The 20,013-nt window shown below is 51.3% G+C and overlaps 1 protein-coding gene across 1 annotated transcript in view; it reads left to right on the plus strand.

The window, feature by feature from the left end:
• LOC115126292 (kelch domain-containing protein 3-like) overlaps positions 1-7,424 on the plus strand; it is a 160,944-nt gene extending 153,520 nt beyond the window's left edge. The window contains exon 11 of the mRNA XM_065002725.1: positions 5,497-7,424. Within this exon, the coding sequence (XP_064858797.1) occupies positions 5,497-5,563 (67 nt within the window). The 3' untranslated portion in view covers positions 5,564-7,424. The remainder of the gene's footprint in view (positions 1-5,496) is intronic.
• The last annotated feature ends 12,589 nt before the right edge of the window (positions 7,425-20,013 follow it).

Consider the following 20,013-nt stretch of genomic DNA (forward strand, 5'->3'; position numbering starts at 1 on the left):
CAGCTGCTACCACTACTACTAATGTTCTGCTTGTCAGCTGCTACCACTACTACTAATGTTCTGCTTGTCAGCTGCTACCAGTACAACTAATGTTCTGATAATGTTCTGCGTGTCAGCTGCTACCACTACTACTAATGTTCTGATAATGTTCTGCCTGTCAGCTGCTACCACTACTACTAATGTTCTGATAATGTTCTGTATGTCAGCTGCTACCACTACTGATAATGTTCTGCGTGTCAGCTGCTACCACTACTACTAATGTTCTGATTATGTTCTGCTTTTCAGCTGCTACCACTACAACTAATGTTCTGATAATGTTCTGCGTGTCAGCTGCTACCACTACTACTAATGTTCTGCATGTCATCTGCTACCACTTCTACTAATGTTCTGTATGTCAGCTGCTACCACTACTACTAATGTTCTGATAATGTTCTGCATGTCAGCTGCTACCACTACTACTAATGTTCTGCATGCCAGCTGCTACCACTACTACTAATGTTCTGATAATGTTCTGTATGTCAGCTGCTACCACTACTACTAAAGTTCTGATAATGTTCTGCATGTCAGCTGCTACCACTACTACTAATGTTCTGATAATGTTCTGCATGTCAGCTGCTACCACTACAACTAATGTTCTGATAATGTTCTGCGTGTCAGCTGCTACCACTACTACTAATGTTCTGCATGTCATCTGCTACCACTTCTACTAATGTTCTTTATGTCAGCTGCTACCACTACTACTAATGTTCTGATAATGTTCTGCATGTCAGCTGCTACCACTACTACTAATGTTCTGATAATGTTCTGCGTGTCACCTGCTACCACTACTACTAATGTTCTGCATGCCAGCTGCTACCACTACTACTAATGTTCTGATAATGTTCTGTATGTCAGCTGCTACCACTACTACTAAAGTTCTGATAATGTTCTGCATGTCAGCTGCTACCACTACTACTAATGTTCTGATAATGTTCTGCATGTCAGCTGCTACCACTACTACTAATGTTCTGATAATGTTCTGTATGTCAGCTGCTACCACTACTACTAAAGTTCTGATAATGTTCTGCATGTCAGCTGCTACCACTACTACTAATGTTCTGATAATGTTCTGCATGTCAGCTGCTACCACTACTACTAATGTTCTGATAATGTTCTGCGTGTCAGCTGCTACCACTACTACTAATGTTCTGCATGTCAGTTGCTACCACTACTACTAATGTTCTGATAATGTTCTGCGTGTCACCTGCTACCACTACTACTAATGTTCTGCATGCCAGCTGCTACCACTACTACTAATGTTCTGATAATGTTCTGTATGTCAGCTGCTACCACTACTACTAAAGTTCTGATAATGTTCTGCATGTCAGCTGCTACCACTACTACTAATGTTCTGATAATGTTCTGCATGTCAGCTGCTACCACTACTACTAATGTTCTGATAATGTTCTGCGTGTCAGCTGCTACCACTACTACTAATGTTCTGCGTGTCAGCTGCTACCACTACTACTAATGTTCTGATAATATTCTACATGTCAGCTGCTACCACTACTACTAATGTTCTGATAATGTTCTGCATGTCAGCTGCTACCACTACTACTAATGTTCTGCATGTCAGTTGCTACCACTACTACTAATGTTCTGATAATGTTCTGCATGTCAGCTGCTACCACTACTACTAATGTTCTGCGTGTCAGCTGCTACCACTACTACTAATGTTCTGATAATGTTCTGCATGTCAGCTGCTACCACTACTACTAATGTTCTGATTATGTTCTGCTTCTCAGCTGCTACCACTACTACTAATGTTCTGGTAATGTTCTACATGTCAGCTGCTACCACTACTACTAATGTTCTGCTTGTCAGCTGCTACCACTACTACTAATGTTCTGCTTGTCAGCTGCTACCACTACTACTAATGTTCTGCATGTCAGCTGCTACCACTACTACTAATGTTCTGATAATGTTCTGCATGTCAGCTGCTACCACTACTACTAATGTTCTGCATGTCAGCTGCTACCACTACTACTAATGGTCTGATAATGTTCTGCATGTCAGCTGCTACCAGTACTACTAATGTTCTGATAATGTTCTGCGTGTCAGCTGCTACCACTACTACTAATGTTCTGATAATGTTCTGCCTGTCAGCTGCTACCACTACTACTAATGTTCTGATAATGTTCTGCATGTCAGCTGCTACCACTACTACTAATGTTCTGATAATGTTCTGCATGTCATCTGCTACCACTACTACTAATGTTCTGATAATGTTCTGCGTGTCAGCTGCTACCACGACTACTAATGTTCTGCATGTCAGCTGCTACCACTTCTACTAATGTTCTGCATGTCAGCTGCTACCACTACTACTAATGTTCTGATTATGTTCTGCATGTCAGCTGCTACCACTTCTACTAATGTTCTGCATGTCAGCTGCTACCACTACTACTAATGTTCTGATAATGTTCTCCATGTCAGCTGCTACCACTACTACTAATGTTCTGATTATGTTCTGCTTTTCACCTGGTACCACTACTACTAATGTTCTGCATGTCAGCTGCTACCACTACTACTAATGTTCTGATAATGTTCTGCGTGTCAGCTGCTACCACTACTACTAATGTTCTGCATGTCAGCTGCTACCACTACAACTAATGTTCTGATAATGTTCTGCGTGTCAGCTACTACCACTTCTACTAATGTTTTGCATGCCAGCTGCTACCACTACTACTAATGTTCTGATAATGTTCTGTGTGTCATCTGCTACCACTACTACTAATGTTCTGATAATGTTCTGCGTGTCAGCTGCTACCACTACTACTAATGTTCTGCATGCCAGCTGCTACCACTACTACTAATGTTCTGATAATGTTCTGCATGTCAGCTGCTACCACGACTACTAATGTTCCGATAATGTTCTGTGTGTCATCTGCTACCACTACTACTAATGTTCTGATAATGTTCTGATAATGTTCTGCATGTCAGCTGCGACCACTACTACTAATGTTCTGATAATGTTCTGTGTGTCATCTGCTACCACTACTACTAATGTTCTGATAATGTTCTGATAATGTTCTGCATGTCAGCTGCTACCACTACTACTAATGTTCTGATAATGTTCTGTGTGTCATCTGCTACCACTACTACTAATGTTCTGATAATGTTCTGCGTGTCAGCTGCTACCACTACTACTAATGTTCTGCATGCCAGCTGCTACCACTACTACTAATGTTCTGATAATGTTCTGCATGCCAGCTGCTACCACTACTACTAATGTTCTGATAATGTTCTGCATGTCAGCTGCTACCACTACTACTAATGTTCTGATAATGTTCTGCATGTCAGCTGCTACCACTACTACTAATGTTCTGATAATGTTCTGTATGTCAGCTGCTACCACTACTACTAATGCTCTACATGTCAGCTGCTACCACTACTACTAATGTTCTGATTATGTTCTGCTTTTCAGCTGCTACCACTACTGATAATGTTCTGCGTGTCAGCTGCTACCACTACTACTAATGTTCTGATAATGTTCTGCATGTCAGCTGCTACCACTACTACTAATGTTCTGATAATATTCTGCCTGTCAGCTGCTACCACTACTACTAATGTTCTGATAATGTTCTGCCTGTCAGCTTCTACCACTACTACTAATGTTCTGATAATATTCTGCCTGTCAGCTGCTACCACTACTACTAATGTTCTGATAATGTTCTACATGCCAGCTGCTACCACTACTACTAATGTTCTGATAATGTTCTGCATGTCAGCTGCTACCACTACTACTAATGTTCTGCGTGTCAGCTGCTACCACTACTACTAATGTTCTGATAATGTTCTACATGTCAGCTGCTACCACTACTACTAATGTTCTGATAATGTTCTGCGTGTCAGCTGCTACCACTACTACTAATGTTCTAATCATCAGTCTCCCCCTGTTACCCTCAGTCCCTCTAGTCTCCATCAGTCTCCCTCTCTATCCCTCAGCCCCTCTAGTCTCCATCATTCTCCCTCTGTGACCCTCAACCCTTCTAGTCTCTATCAGTCACCCTCCCTGGCCCTCAGCCCCTCTAGCCCCCTTTAGCGTCCCTCCCTGCCCCTCAGCCCCTCTAGCCCCCTTTAGCGTCCCTCCCTGGCCCTCAGCCCCTCTAGCCCCCTTTAGCATCCCTCCCTGGCCCTCAGCCCCTCTAGCCCCCTTTAGCGTCGCTCCCTGGCCCTCAGCCCCTCTAGCCCCCTTTAGCGTCCCTCCCTGGCCCTCAGCCCCTCTAGCCCCCTTTAGCGTCGCTCCCTGGCCTCAGCCCTCTAGCCCCCTTTAGCGTCCCTCCCTGGCCTCAGCCCCTCTAGCCCCCTTTAGCGTCGCTCCCTGTCCCTCAGCCCCTCTAGCCCCCTTTAGCGTCGCTCCCTGGCCCTCAGCCCTCTAGCCCCTTTTAGCGTCCCTCCCTGGCCTCAGCCCCTCTAGCCCCCTTTAGTCGCTCCCTGGCCTCAGCCCTCTAGCCCCTTTAGCGTCCCTCCCTGGCCCTCAGCCCCTCTAGCCCCCTTTAGCGTCGCTCCTGTCCCTCAGCCCCTCTAGCCCCCTTTAGCGTGCTCCTGGCCCTCAGCCCCTCTAGCCCCTTTTAGCGTCCTCCTGGCCCTCAGCCCCTCTAGCCCCCTTTAGCGCGCTCCCTGGCCCTCAGCCCTCTAGCCCCCTTTAGCGTCCCTCCCTGGCCCTCAGCCCCTCTAGCCCCTTTAGCGTCGATACCTGGCCCTCAGCCCCTCTAGCCCCCTTTAGCGTCGCTCCCTGGCCTCAGCCCCTCTAGCCCCCTTTAGCGTCCCTCCCTGGCCCTCAGGCCCTCTAGCCCCCTTTAGCGTCCCTCCCTGGCCCTCAGCCCCTCTAGCCCCCTTTAGCGTCGCTCCTGGCCTCAGCCCTCTAGCCCCCTTTAGCGTCGCCTCCCTGGCCTCAGCCCCTCTAGCTCCCTGGCCTCAGCCCCTCTAGCCCCCTTTAGCGTCCTCCCCTGGCCCTCAGCCCCTCTAGCCCCCTTTAGCGTCCCTCCTGGCCCTCAGCCCCTCTAGCCCCCTTTAGCGTCCCTCCCTGGTCCTAACCCTCAGCCTATAGAATTCCCTCGCTGGTCCTAACCCTCAGCCTATAGAACTCCCTCGCTGGTCCTAACCCTCAGCCTATAGAACTCCCTCGCTGGTCCTAACCCTCAGCCTATAGAACTCCCTCGCTGGTCCTAACCCTCAGCCTATAGAACTCCCTCGCTGGTCCTAACCCTCAGCCTATAGAACTCCCTCCCTGGTCCTAACCCTCAGCCTATAGAACTCCCTCCCTGGTCCCAACCCTCAGACCATAGAACTACCTCACTGGTCCTAACCCTCAGTCCCACAGCAGGACCCTCAGCCTATAGAACTCCCTCCCTGGTCCCAACCCTCAGCCCATAGAACTACCTCGCTGGTCCTAACCCTCAGTCCCACAGCAGGACACTCAGCCTGTGTCTCTAACGGTCACTGTCTCTTTTTTAGGTGGGAGCTGAACGCCATGACCACCAACAGTAACATCAGCAGACCTATCTTCTCCTCTCATGGCTAAACTGACCCAGAACACCAGGGCTGAACTGACCTCAAAACTACCACAATACCAGAACACCAGGGCTGAACTGACCCAGAGCTACCACAGTACCAGAACACCAGGGCTGAACTGACCCAGAGCTACCACAGTACCAGAACACCAGGGCTGAACTGACCCAGAGCTACCACAGTACCAGAACACCAGGGCTGAACTGACCCAGAGCTACCACAGTACCAGAACACCAGGGCTGAACTGACCCAGAGCTACCACAGTACCAGAACACCAGGGCTGAACTGACCCAGAGCTACCACAGTACCAGAACACCAGGGCTGAACTGACCCAGAGCTACCACAGTACCAGAACACCAGGGCTGAACTGACCCAGAGCTACCACAGTACCAGAACACCAGGGCTGAACTGACCCAGAGCTAGCTGGCTGTCATAGTACCAGAACACCAGGGCTGAACTGACCCAGAGCTACCACACTACCAGAACACCAGGGCTGAACTGACCCAGAGCTACCACAGTACCAGAACACCAGGGCTGAACTGACCCAGAGCTACCACAGTACCAGAACTGCAGGGCTGAACTGACCCAGAGCTACCACAGTACCAGAACACCAGGGCTGAACTGACCCAGAGCTACCACAGTACCAGAACACCAGGGCTGAACTGACCCAGAGCTAGCTGGCTGTCATAGTACCAGAAGATGATCCACCATCTGAGCTGGCCTTTGACGCTACTAGAACCTGGCAGAGAACCCTACGGTCTGGCCTTTGACGCTACTAGAACCTGGCAGAGAACCCTACGGTCTGGCCTTTGATGCTACTAGAACCTGGCAGAGAACCCTACGGTCTGGCCTTTGACGCTACTAGAACCTGGCAGAGAACCCTACGGTCTGGCCTTTGACGCTACTAGAACCTGGCAGAGAACCCTACGGTCTGGCCTTTGACGCTACTAGAACCTGGCAGAGAACCCTACGGTCTGGCCTTTGACGCTACTAGAACCTGGCAGAGAACCCTACGGTCTGGCCTTAACCAAGTGCACTTAGCTCCAGCAGTATCAGGGCTGACTCCACCAGAACCTTAACGCTCTGAAGTCCTGTCAGTAAAACCATGTTTCTGGTTGTCCTAGGTCTGGTTCTCTACCTGCCAGGGCTGTTTGAATCTACTGGACCTGAAGACCTGGAGGCTGTCTGTTTTTACAGTAACATTTTGATCTGGTCTGAATTGGAGTTTTCTTCTTCCTTGTCTATCTATCGCTCTCTCTCTCGCTTCTCTTGTTGTCCTCCCTGGACACTATCAGGAGGGGGTGAATGGTGCATTAGTATCTGGGTTTGTGTTGCTCTCTTTCTCAATGTGAATCACCTTGATCGTTTTTTACCAGTATTACGACAAGCAGAACATATTCTTCACTCAACACTGATTTCTCTTTCTTGAAAGAGTTGCAGAAGTGAATGCTGACATTTTGACATTTAGTTTTCTCTGCTCCGTACTCTCTCCTGACTGATCAAATGTCTGTGATGATTACCATATATTTAAAGGGGCACCCCTCCACCATTGGTTTTGTTGAACAGCTCATCAGGGAAGGGACAGAAGTTCTGAACTCCAAATGTCCTGAGTGGATAACTAACCTCTCTTCTCTCTGTGGAGGTGAAATACGTGTCATCCCACTGTACCAGCTGAGAGAATGCCTCTAGAATGCCTCTAGAATGCCTCTAGAATGCATCCGACACAGCCAACCACCGTAGAACCCCATACGGCTGTGCTGCTCACTGCTTACAGCTGACTCTAGAAGTTAGAATAAGCTTAACAAAGTTAAAAGTTCCATTCATCTCCTGGTTAGTCTTTAACTGTCACTGGTGCAACAGGTGAAGATTTTGGACCCACCACATGGAGCCTGTTGAACAAACCTAGAATACAACATTGGGTGTAGAGGGCAGTACTATAGTACTATTCTATATTACTACTAGGGTACTACAGCACTATACTGCTACTAGGGTACTATACTACTGGGTACTATAGTAATATACTACTGCTATACTACTAGGGTACTGTAGTATTAGGCTACTATAGTACTTTACTACTACTACTACACTGCTAGGGTACTATAGTACTATACTACTACTATACTACTAGGGTGCTATAGTACTATACTACTAGGGTACTATAATACTACTGTGGTATACTGTTACACTACTGGGGTACTATAGTATTATACTACTGGAGTACCCTAGTAGTACAGTAGTAGTGTAGTACTACAGTATACTAGTAGTAGTATAGGGTACTGTAGTAATATACTACTGTACTACTAGGGTACTGTACTACTAGTATACTATACTACTTCAATACTAGGGTACTATACCATAAACACCTGTCCTACACCTTCCTGGCATTAGCCATCTATTTTAGCCCAGGCAGAAGAACAGCTATTTAATTAACCCCTAGGTGCTTCCCTGCTGATCAACATGCATACCTTCAGCCCCTGCTGATCAACATGCATACCTTCAGCCCCTGCTGATCAACATGCATACCTTCAGCCCCTGCTGATCAACATGCATACCTTCAGCCCCTACTGATCAACATGCATACCTTCAGCCCCTACTGATCAACATGCATACCTTCAGCCCCTGCTGATCAACATGCATACCTTCAGCCCCTACTGATCAACATGCATACCTTCAGCCCCTACTGATCAACATGCATACCTTCAGCCCCTACTGATCAACATGCATACCTTCAGCCCCTGCTGATCAACATGCATACCTTCAGCCCCTACTGATCAACATGCATACCTTCAGCCCTACTGATCAACATGCATACCTTCAGCCCCTACTGATCAACATGCATACCTTCAGCCCCTACTGATCAACATGCATACCTTCAGCCCTACTGATCAACATGCATACCTTCAGCCCCTACTGATCAACATGCATACCTTCAGCCTCTACTGATCAACATGCATACCTTCAGCCCCTACTGATCAACATGCATACCTTCAGCCCCTACTGATCAACATGCATACCTTCAGCCCCTACTGATCAACATGCATACCTTCAGCCCCTACTGATCAACATGCATACCTTCAGCCCTACTGATCAACATGCATACCTTCAGCCCTACTGATCAACATGCATACCTTCAGCCCCTACTGATCAACATGCATACCTTCAGCCCCTACTGATCAACATGCATACCTTCAGCCTCTACTGATCAACATGCATACCTTCAGCCCCTACTGATCAACATGCATACCTTCAGCCCCTGCCCAAAGCCAAGGAGGTGGGATATTGTATTATGTTCCTGTTTATTTTTCTGTGCCAAATATAGTTAGGTTTCATGCTAACCCAAATGGCCAATGGATGAGGACTAAAGCTAGAGTAGAAATGTACTGCAGATATACAAAAACAGAGAGTTGAGCTGGGGCAGGTCATCCTCCACCCTACCTGACCGCCCTCCACCCTACCTGACTACCCTCCACCCTACCTGACTACCCTCCACCCTACCTGACTACCCTCCACCCTACCTGACCACCCTACCTGACCACCCTCCACCCTACCTGACCACCCTACCTGACCTTCATCCACCCTACCTGACCACCCTCCACCCTACCTGACCACCCTCCACCCTACCTGACCACCCTCCACCCTACATGACTACCCTCCACCCTACCTGACCACCCTCCACCCTACCTGACTACCCTCCACCCTACCTGACTACCCTCCACCCTACCTGACTACCCTCCACCCTACCTGACTACCTTACACCCTACCTGACTACCCTCCACCCTACCTGACTACCTTACACCCTACCTGACTACCCTCCACCCTACCTGACTACCTTCCACCCTACCTGACTACCCTCCACCATACCTGACCACCCTCCACCCTACCTGACCACCTTATCCCCTACCTGACTACCCTCCACCCTACCTGACTACCCTCCACCCTACCTGACCACCCTCCTGACCACCCTCCACCCTACCTGACCACCTCTCCACCCTACCTGACCACCCTCCACCCTACCTGACCACCCTCTACCCTACCTGACTACCCTCCACCCTACCTGACCACCCTCCACCCTACCTGACCACCCTCCACCCTACCTGACCACTACCTCCACCCTACCTACCTGACTACCCTCCACCCCTACCTGACCACCTACCCCTGACCACCCCCTACCTGACCACCTCCACCCTACCTGACCCACCCTCCACCCTACCTGACCACCCTCCACCCTACCTGACCACCTCCACCCTACCTGACCACCCTCCACCCTACCCACCTTATACCCTACCTGACCACCTCCACCCTACCTGACCACCCTCCACCCTACCTGACCACCTGACCACCCTACCACTGACCCCACCCCACTCTCCACCCTACCTGACCACCCTCCACCCTGACCCCTCACCCTACCCACTTCCACCCTACCTGACCACCTACCTGACCTTATACCCTACCTGACCACCTCCACCCCTTATACCTGACCACCCTACCTGACCTGACCACCTCCACCCTACCTGACCACCCACCACCCTACCACCTGACCCTACCTGACCACCCCCTACCTGACCACCTTACCCACCCTCCACCCTACCTGACCCTTCCACCCTACCTGACCACCTACCTGACCACCCTCCACCCTACCTGACCACCTTATACCCTACCTGACCACCCTCCACCCTACCTGACCACCCTCCACCACCCTACCTGACCCACCTGACCACCACCCTACCTGACCACCCTACCACCCTACCTGACCACCCTACTACCTGACCACCCTACCTGACCACCCTCCACCCTACCTGACTACCTCCACCCTACCTGACCACCTTATACCCTACCTGACCACCTTCCACCCTACCTGACTACCCTCCACCCTACCTTATACCCTACCTGACCACCCACCCCTGACCACCTTATACCTGACCACCCCACCCTACCTGACCCCCTCCACCCTACCTGACCACCCTCCACCCTACCTGACCACCTCCACCCTACCTGACCCTCCACCCTACCTGACCACCCCACCCACCCTACCTGACCACCTCTACCACCACTTACCTGACCACCCTCCACCCTACCTGACCACCTCCACCCTACCTGACCACCCTCCACCCTACCCTACCTGACCACCTGACCACCCTCCACCCCACCTGACCACCTTCCCCCTACCTGACCACCTCCCACCCTACCACCACCTTACCCTACCTGACCACCCTCCACCCTACCTGACCACCTTATACCCTACCTGACCACCTTCCACCCTACCTGACCACCCTCCACCCTACCTGACCACCCTCCACCCTATACCCTCCACCTGACCACCCTCCTGACCCTACCTGACCACCTTCCACCCTACCTGACCACCTCCCCTACCTGACCCTACCTGACCACCCTCCACCCTACCTGACCACCTACCCTACCTGACCCCTCCACCCTACCTGACCACCTACCTGACCACCACCCCTGACCACCTTATACCACCACCTTATACTCCACCCTACCTGACCACCCTCCACCCTGACCACCTCCACCCTACCTGACCACCCTCCCCTACCTGACCACCTTATACCCTACCTGACCACCTTCCACCCTACCTGACCACCCTATACTTACCTGACCACCTCCACCCTACCTGACCACCTCTCCACCCTACCTGACCACCCTCCACCCTACCTGACCACCTTATACCCTACCTGACCACCTTATACCCTACCTGACCACCTTATACCCTCCTGACCACCTACCTGACCACCCTCCACCCTACCTGACCACCTTATACCCTACCTGACCACCTTATCCCTACCCTTACCTGACCACCTTATACCCTACCTGACCACCCTCCACCCTACCTGACCACCTCTACCTGACCACCTTATACCTGACCCACCCTCCACCTACCTGACCACCTTACTACCTGACCACCTTATACCCTACCTGACCACCTTATACCCTACCACCCTACCTGACCACCTTATACCTGACCACCCTCCACCCTACCTGACCACCTTATACCCTACCTGACCACCTTATACCCTACCTGACCACCTTATACCCTACCCTACCTGACCACCTTATACCCTACCTGACCACCTTATACCCTACCTGACCACCCCTCCCACCCCCTACCTGACCACCTCCCTGACCCTACCTGACCACCCTCCACCCTACCTGACCACCTTATACCCTACCTGACCACCTTATACCTGACCACCCTACCACCCTACCTGACCACCCTACCTGACCACCCTACCTGACCACCTCCACCACCTCCACCCTACCTGACCACCTTATACCCTACCCTGACCACCTTATACCCCTACCTGACCACCCTACCCTACCTGACCACCTCCACCCTACCTGACCACCTTATACCCTACCTGACCACCTTATACCTACCTGACCACCCTCCACCTGACCACCTTACCCTGACCACCTTATACTACCTGACCCCTTACCTGACCACCTTATACCTGACTACCTTATACCCTACCTGACCACCTTATACCCTACCTGACCACCTTATACCCTACCTGACCACCCTATACCCTACCTGACCACCTGACCACCTCCACCCTACCTGACCACCTTATACCCTACCTGACCACCTACCTGACCACCCTCCACCCTACCTGACCACCTTATACCCTACCTGACCACCTTATACCCTACCTGACCACCTTATACCTGACCACCCTCCACCCTACCTGACCACCTTCCACCCTACCTACCTGACCACCTTATACCCTACCTGACCACCTTATACCCTACCTGACCACCTTATACCCCACCTTATACCTGACCACCTCCACCCTACCTGACCACCCCTCCACCCTACCTGACCACCTTATACCCTACCTGACCACCTTATACCCTACCTGACCACCACCTTATACCCTACCCTACCTGACCACCTTATACCCTACCTGACCACCTTATACCACCTACCTGACCACCTTATACCCTACCTGACCACCTTACCCTACCTGACCACCTTATACCCCACCTACCTGACCACCTTATACCCTACCTGACCACCTTATACCACCACCTTCCACCCTACCTGACCACCTTATACCCTACCTGACCACCTTATACCCTACCACCTTATACCTGACCACCTTATACCCTACCTGACCACCTTATACCCTACCTGACCACCTTATACCCTACCTGACCACCTTATACCCTACCTGACCACCTTATACCCTGACCACCTTATACCCTACCTGACCACCTTATACCTGACCCACCCTACCTCCACCCTTATACCTGACCACCTTATACCCTACCTGACCACCTTATACCCTACCTGACCACCTTATACCCTACCTGACCACCTTACCTGACCACCTTATACCCTACCTGACCACCTTATACCCTACCTGACCACCTTATACCCTACCTGACCACCTTATACCCTACCTGACCACCCTTATACCCTACCTGACCACCTTATACCCTACCTGACCACCTCCACCCTACCTGACCACCTTATACCCTACCTGACCACCTTATACCCTACCTGACCACCTCCACCCTACCTGACCACCTTATACCCTACCTGACCACCCTACCTGACCACCTCCACCCTACCTGACCACCTTATACCCTACCTGACCACCTTACCCTACCTGACCACCTTATACCCTACCTGACCACCTTATACCCTACCTGACCACCTCCACCCTACCTGACCACCTTATACCCTACCTGACCACCTTATACCCTACCTGACCACCTTATACCTGACCCTACCTGACCCTACCTGACCACCTTATACCCTACCTGACCACCTTATACCCTACCTGACCACCTTATACCCTACCTGACCACCTACCCTACCTGACCACCTTACCCTACCTGACCACCTTATACCCTACCTGACCACCTTATACCCTACCTGACCACCTTATACCCTACCTGACCACCTTATACCCTACCTGACCACCTTATACCCTACCACCTTATACCCTACCTGACCACCCTATACCCTACCTGACCACCTTATACCCTGACCACCTTATACCCTACCTGACCACCTTATACCCTACCTGACCACCTTATACCCTACCTGACCACCTTACCCTACCCCCTACCTGACCACCTTATACCCTACCTGACCACCTTACCCTATACCCTACCTGACCACCTTATACCCTACCTGACCACCTTACCCTACCCTGACCACCTTCCACCCTACCTGACCACCTTATACCCTACCTGACCACCTTATACCCTACCTGACCACCTTATACCCTACCCTCCACCCTACCTGACCACCTTATACCCTACCTGACCACCTTATACCCTACCTGACCACCTTATACCCTACCTGACCACCTTATACCCTACCTGACCACCTTATACCCTACCTGACCACCTTATACCTGACCACCTTATACCCTACCTGACCACCTTATACCCTACCTGACCACCTTATACCCTACCTGACCACCTTATACCCTACCTGACCACCTTATACCCTACCTGACCACCTTATACCCTACCTGACCACCACCTTATACCCTACCTGACCACCTTATACCCTACCTGACCACCTTATACCCCCTACCTGACCACCTTATACCCTACCTGACCACCTTATACCCTACCTGACCACCTTATACCCTACCTGACCACCTTATACCCTACCTGACCACCTTATACCCTACCTGACCACCTTATACCCTACCTGACCACCTTATACCCTACCTGACCACCTTATACCTGACCACCTTATACCCTACCTGACCACCTTATACCCTACCTGACCACCTTATACCTGACCACCTTATACCTGACCACCTTATACCCTACCTGACCACCTTATACCCTACCTGACCACCTTATACCCTACCTGACCACCTTATACCCTACCTGACCACCTTATACCTGACCACCCTTATACCCTACCTGACCACCTTATACCCTACCTGACCACCCTCCACCCTACCTGACCACCTTATACCCTACCTGACCACCTTATACCTGACCACCCTCCACCCTACCTGACCACCTTATACCCTACCTGACCACCTTATACCCTACCTGACCACCTTATACCCTACCTGACCACCTTATACCCTACCTGACCACCTTATACCCTACCTGACCACCTTATACCCTACCTGACCACCTTATACCCTACCTGACCACCTTATACCCTACCTGACCACCTTATACCCTACCTGACCACCTTATACCTACCTGACCACCTTATACCCTACCTGACCACCTTATACCCTACCTGACCACCTTATACCCTACCTGACCACCCCACCCTATACCTGACCACCTTATACCCTACCTGACCACCTTATACCCTACCTGACCACCTTATACCCTACCTGACCACCTTATACTACCCTACCTGACCACCTTATACCCTACCTGACCACCTTATACCCTACCTGACCACCTTATACCCTACCTGACCACCTTATACCCTACCTGACCACCTTATACCCTACCTGACCACCCTCCACCCTACCTGACCACCCTCCACCTACCTGACCACCTTATACCCTACCTGACCACCTTATACCCTACCTGACCACCTTATACCCTACCTGACCACCTTATACCCTACCTGACCACCCTCCACCTGACCACCTTATACCCTACCTGACCACCTTATACCCTACCTGACCACCTCCACCCTACCTGACCACCTTATACCCTACCTGACCACCTTATACCCTACCTGACCACCTTATACCCTACCTGACCACCTTATACCCTACCTGACCACCTTATACCCTACCTGACCACCTCCACCCTACCTGACCACCTTATACCCTACCTGACCACCTTATACCCTACCTGACCACCTTATACCCTACCTGACCACCTTATACCTGACCACCCTACCCTACCTGACCACCTTATACCACCTACCCTACCTGACCACCCTCCACCCTACCTGACCACCTTATACCCTACCTGACCACCTTACCCTACCTGACCACCTTATACCCCTGACCCTTATACCTACCTGACCACCTTACCCTACCTGACCACCTTATACCCTACCTGACCACCTTATACCCTACCTGACCACCTTATACCCTACCTGACCACCTTATACCCTACCTGACCCTACCTGACCACCTTACCTGACCACCTACCTGACCACCTTATACCCTACCTGACCACCTTACCCTACCTGACCACCTTATACCCTACCTGACCACCTCCACCCTACCTGACCACCTTCCACCCTACCTGACCACCTTATACCCTACCTGACCACCTTATACCCTACCTGACCACCCTGACCACCTTATACCCTACCCTACCTGACCACCTTATACCTGACCACCTTACCTGACCACTACCCCTACCTGACCACCTTATACCCTACCTGACCACCTCCACCCTACCTGACCACCTTATACCCTACCTGACCACCTCCACCCTACCTGACCACCTTATACCCTACCTGACCACCTTATACCCTACCTGACCACCTTATACCCTACCTGACCACCTTATACCCTACCTGACCACCTTATACCCTACCTGACCACCTTATACCCTACCTGACCACCTTATACCCTACCTGACCACCTTATACCCTACCTGACCACCTTATACCCTACCTGACCACCTTATACCCTACCTGACCACCTTATACCCTACCTGACCACCTTATACCCTACCTGACCACCTTATACCCTACCACTTATACCACTACCTGACCACCTTATACCCTACCTGACCACCTTATACCCTACCTGACCACCTTATACCTGACCACCTTATACCCTACCTGACCACCTTATACCCTACCTGACCACCTTATACCTGACCACCTTATACCCTACCTGACCACCTTATACCCTACCTGACCACCTCCACCTGACCACCTTATACCCTACCTGACCACCTTATACCCTACCTGACCACCTTATACCCTACCTGACCACCTTATACCCTACCTGACCACCTTATACCCTACTGACCACCTTATACCCACCCTACCTGACCACCTTATACCCACCTGACCACCTTCCACCCTACCTGACCACCTTATACCCTACCTGACCACCTTATACCCTACCTGACCACCCTACTACCTGACCACCTTATACCTGACCACCACCTCCACCCTACCTGACCACCTTATACCCTACCTGACCACCTTATACCCTACCTGACCACCTTATACCCTACCTGACCACCTTATACCCTACCTGACCACCTTATACCCTACCTGACCACCTTATACCCTACCTGACCACCTTATACCCTACCTGACCACCTTATACCCTACCTGACCACCTTATACCCTACCTGACCACCTTATACCCTACCTGACCACCTTATACCCCACCCTCCACCCTACCCTGACCACCTTATACCCTACCTGACCACCTTATACCCTACCTGACCACCTTATACCCTACCTGACCACCTTATACCCTACCTGACCACCCTCCACCCTACCTGACCACCTTATACCCTACCTGACCACCTTATACCCTACCTGACCACCTTATACCCTACCTGACCACCTTATACCCTACCTGACCACCTTATACCCTACCTGACCACCTTATGACCCCCTCCACCTGACCACCTTATACCCTACCTGACCACCTTATACCCTACCTGACCACCCTCCACCCTACCTGACCACCTTATACCCTACCTGATACCCTACCCTGACCACCTTATACCCTACCTGACCACCTTATACCCTACCACCACCTTATACCCTACCTGACCACCTTATACCCTACCTACCTGACCACCTTATACCCTACCTGACCACCTTATACCCTACCTGACCACCTTATACCCTACTACCACCTTATACCCTACCTGACCACCTTATACCCTACCTGACCACCTTATACCCTACCTGACCACCTTATACCCTACCTGACCACCTTATACCCTACCTGACCACCTTATACCCACCTTACCCCTACCTGACCACCTTATACCCTACCTGACCACCTACCTGACCACCTTATACCCTACCTGACCACCTTATACCCTACCTGACCACCCTCCACCCTACCTGACCACCTTATACCCTACCTGACCACCTTATACCCTACCTGACCACCTTATACCCTACCTGACCACCTTATACCCTACCTGACCACCTTATACCCTACCTGACCACCTATACCCTACCTGACCACCTTATACCCTACCTGACCACCTTATACCCTACCTGACCACCTGACCCTACCTGACCACCTTATACCTCTACCTTATACCCTACCTGACCTGACCACCTTATACCCTACCTGACCACCTTATACCTGACTACCTTATACCCTACCTGACCACCTTATACCCTACCTGACCACCTTATACCCTACCACCACCTTATACCCTACCTGACCACCTTATACCCTACCTGACCACCTTATACCCTACCTGACCACCTGACCACCTTATACCCTACCTGACCACCTTATACCCCTACCTGACCACCTTATACCCTACCTGACCACCTTATACCCTACCTGACCACCTTATACCCTACCTGACCACCTTATACCCTACCTGACCACCCTCCACCCTACCTGACCCCCTTATACCCTACCTGACCACCTTATACCCTACCTGACCACCTACCTGACCACCCCTTATACCCTACCTGACCACCTTATACCCTACCTGACCACCTTATACCCTACCTGACCACCTTATACCCTACCTGACCACCTTATACCCTACCTGACCACCTTATACCCTACCTGACCACCTTATACCTGACCACCCTCCACCCTACCTGACCACCTTATACCCTACCTGACCACCTTATACCCTACCTGACCACCTTATACCTGACCACCTTATACCCTACCTGACCACCTTATACCCTACCTGACCACCTCCACCCCTACCTGACCACCTTACCCTACCCCACCTACCCCTGACCACCTTATACCCTACCCTCCACCACCTATACCCCTACCTGACCACCTTATACCCTACCTGACCACCTTATACCCTACCTGACCACCTTATACCCTACCTGACCACCCTCCACCCTACCTGACCACCTTATACCCTACCTGACCACCTTATACCCTACCTGACCACCCTCCACCCTACCTGACCACCTTATACCCTACCTGACCACCCTCCACCCTACCTGACCACCCTCCACCCTACCTGACCACCTTATACCCTACCTGACCACCTTATACCCTACCTGACCACCCTCCACCCTACCTGACCACCTTATACCCTACCTGACCACCTTATACCCTACCTGACCACCCTCCACTACCTGACCACCTTATACCCTACCTGACCTCCACCCTACCTGACCACCTTATACCCTACCTGACCACCTTACCCTACCTGACCACCTCCACCCTACCTGACCACCTTACCCCTACCTGACCCTTATACCACTACCTGACCACCTGACCACCTTATACCCTACCTGACCACCCTCACCCTACCTGACCACCTTACCCCTACCTGACCACCTCCACCCTACCTGACCACCTACCCTGACCACCTTATACCCTACCTGACCACCTCCACCCTACCTGACCTTATACCCTACCTGACCACCTTATACCCTACCTGACCACCTTATACCCTACCTGACCACCTTATACCCTACCTGACCACCTTTATACCCTACCTGACCACCTTATACCCTACCTGACCACCTTATACCCTACCTGACCACCTTATACCCTACCTGACCACCTTATACCCTACCTGACCACCTTATACCCTACCTGACCACCTTATACCCTACCTGACCACCCTCCACCCTACCTGACCACCCTCCACCCTACCTGACCACCTTATACCCTACCTGACCACCTTATACCCTACCTGACCACCTTATACCCTACCTGACCACCTTATACCCTACCTGACCACCTTATACCCTACCTGACCACCTTATACCTACCACCCTACCTGACCACCTTATACCCTACCTGACCACCTTATACCCTACCTGACCACCTTATACCCTACCTGACCACCCTCCACCCTACCTGACCACCTTATACCCTACCTGACCACCTTATACCCTACCTGACCACCTTATACCCTACCTGACCACCTTATACCCTACCTGACCACCTTATACCCTACCTGACCACCCTCCACCCTACCTGACCACCTTATACCCTACCTGACCACCTTATACCCTACCTGACCACCTTCCACCCTACCTGACCACCTTATACCCTACCTGACCACCCTCCACCCTACCTGACCACCTTATACCCTACCTGACCACCTTATACCCTACCTGACCACCTTATACCCTACCTGACCACCTTATACCCTACCTGACCACCTTATACCCTACCTGACCACCTTATACCCTACCTGACCACCTTATACCCTACCTGACCACCTTATACCCTACCTGACCACCTTATACCCTACCTGACCACCTTATACCTGACCACCCTCCACCCTACCTGACCACCTTATACCCTACCTGACCACCTTATACCCTAC

This window comes from Oncorhynchus nerka, linkage group LG16, assembly GCF_034236695.1.
Source record: "Oncorhynchus nerka isolate Pitt River linkage group LG16, Oner_Uvic_2.0, whole genome shotgun sequence".
Taxonomy (NCBI): Eukaryota; Metazoa; Chordata; class Actinopteri; order Salmoniformes; family Salmonidae; genus Oncorhynchus; species Oncorhynchus nerka.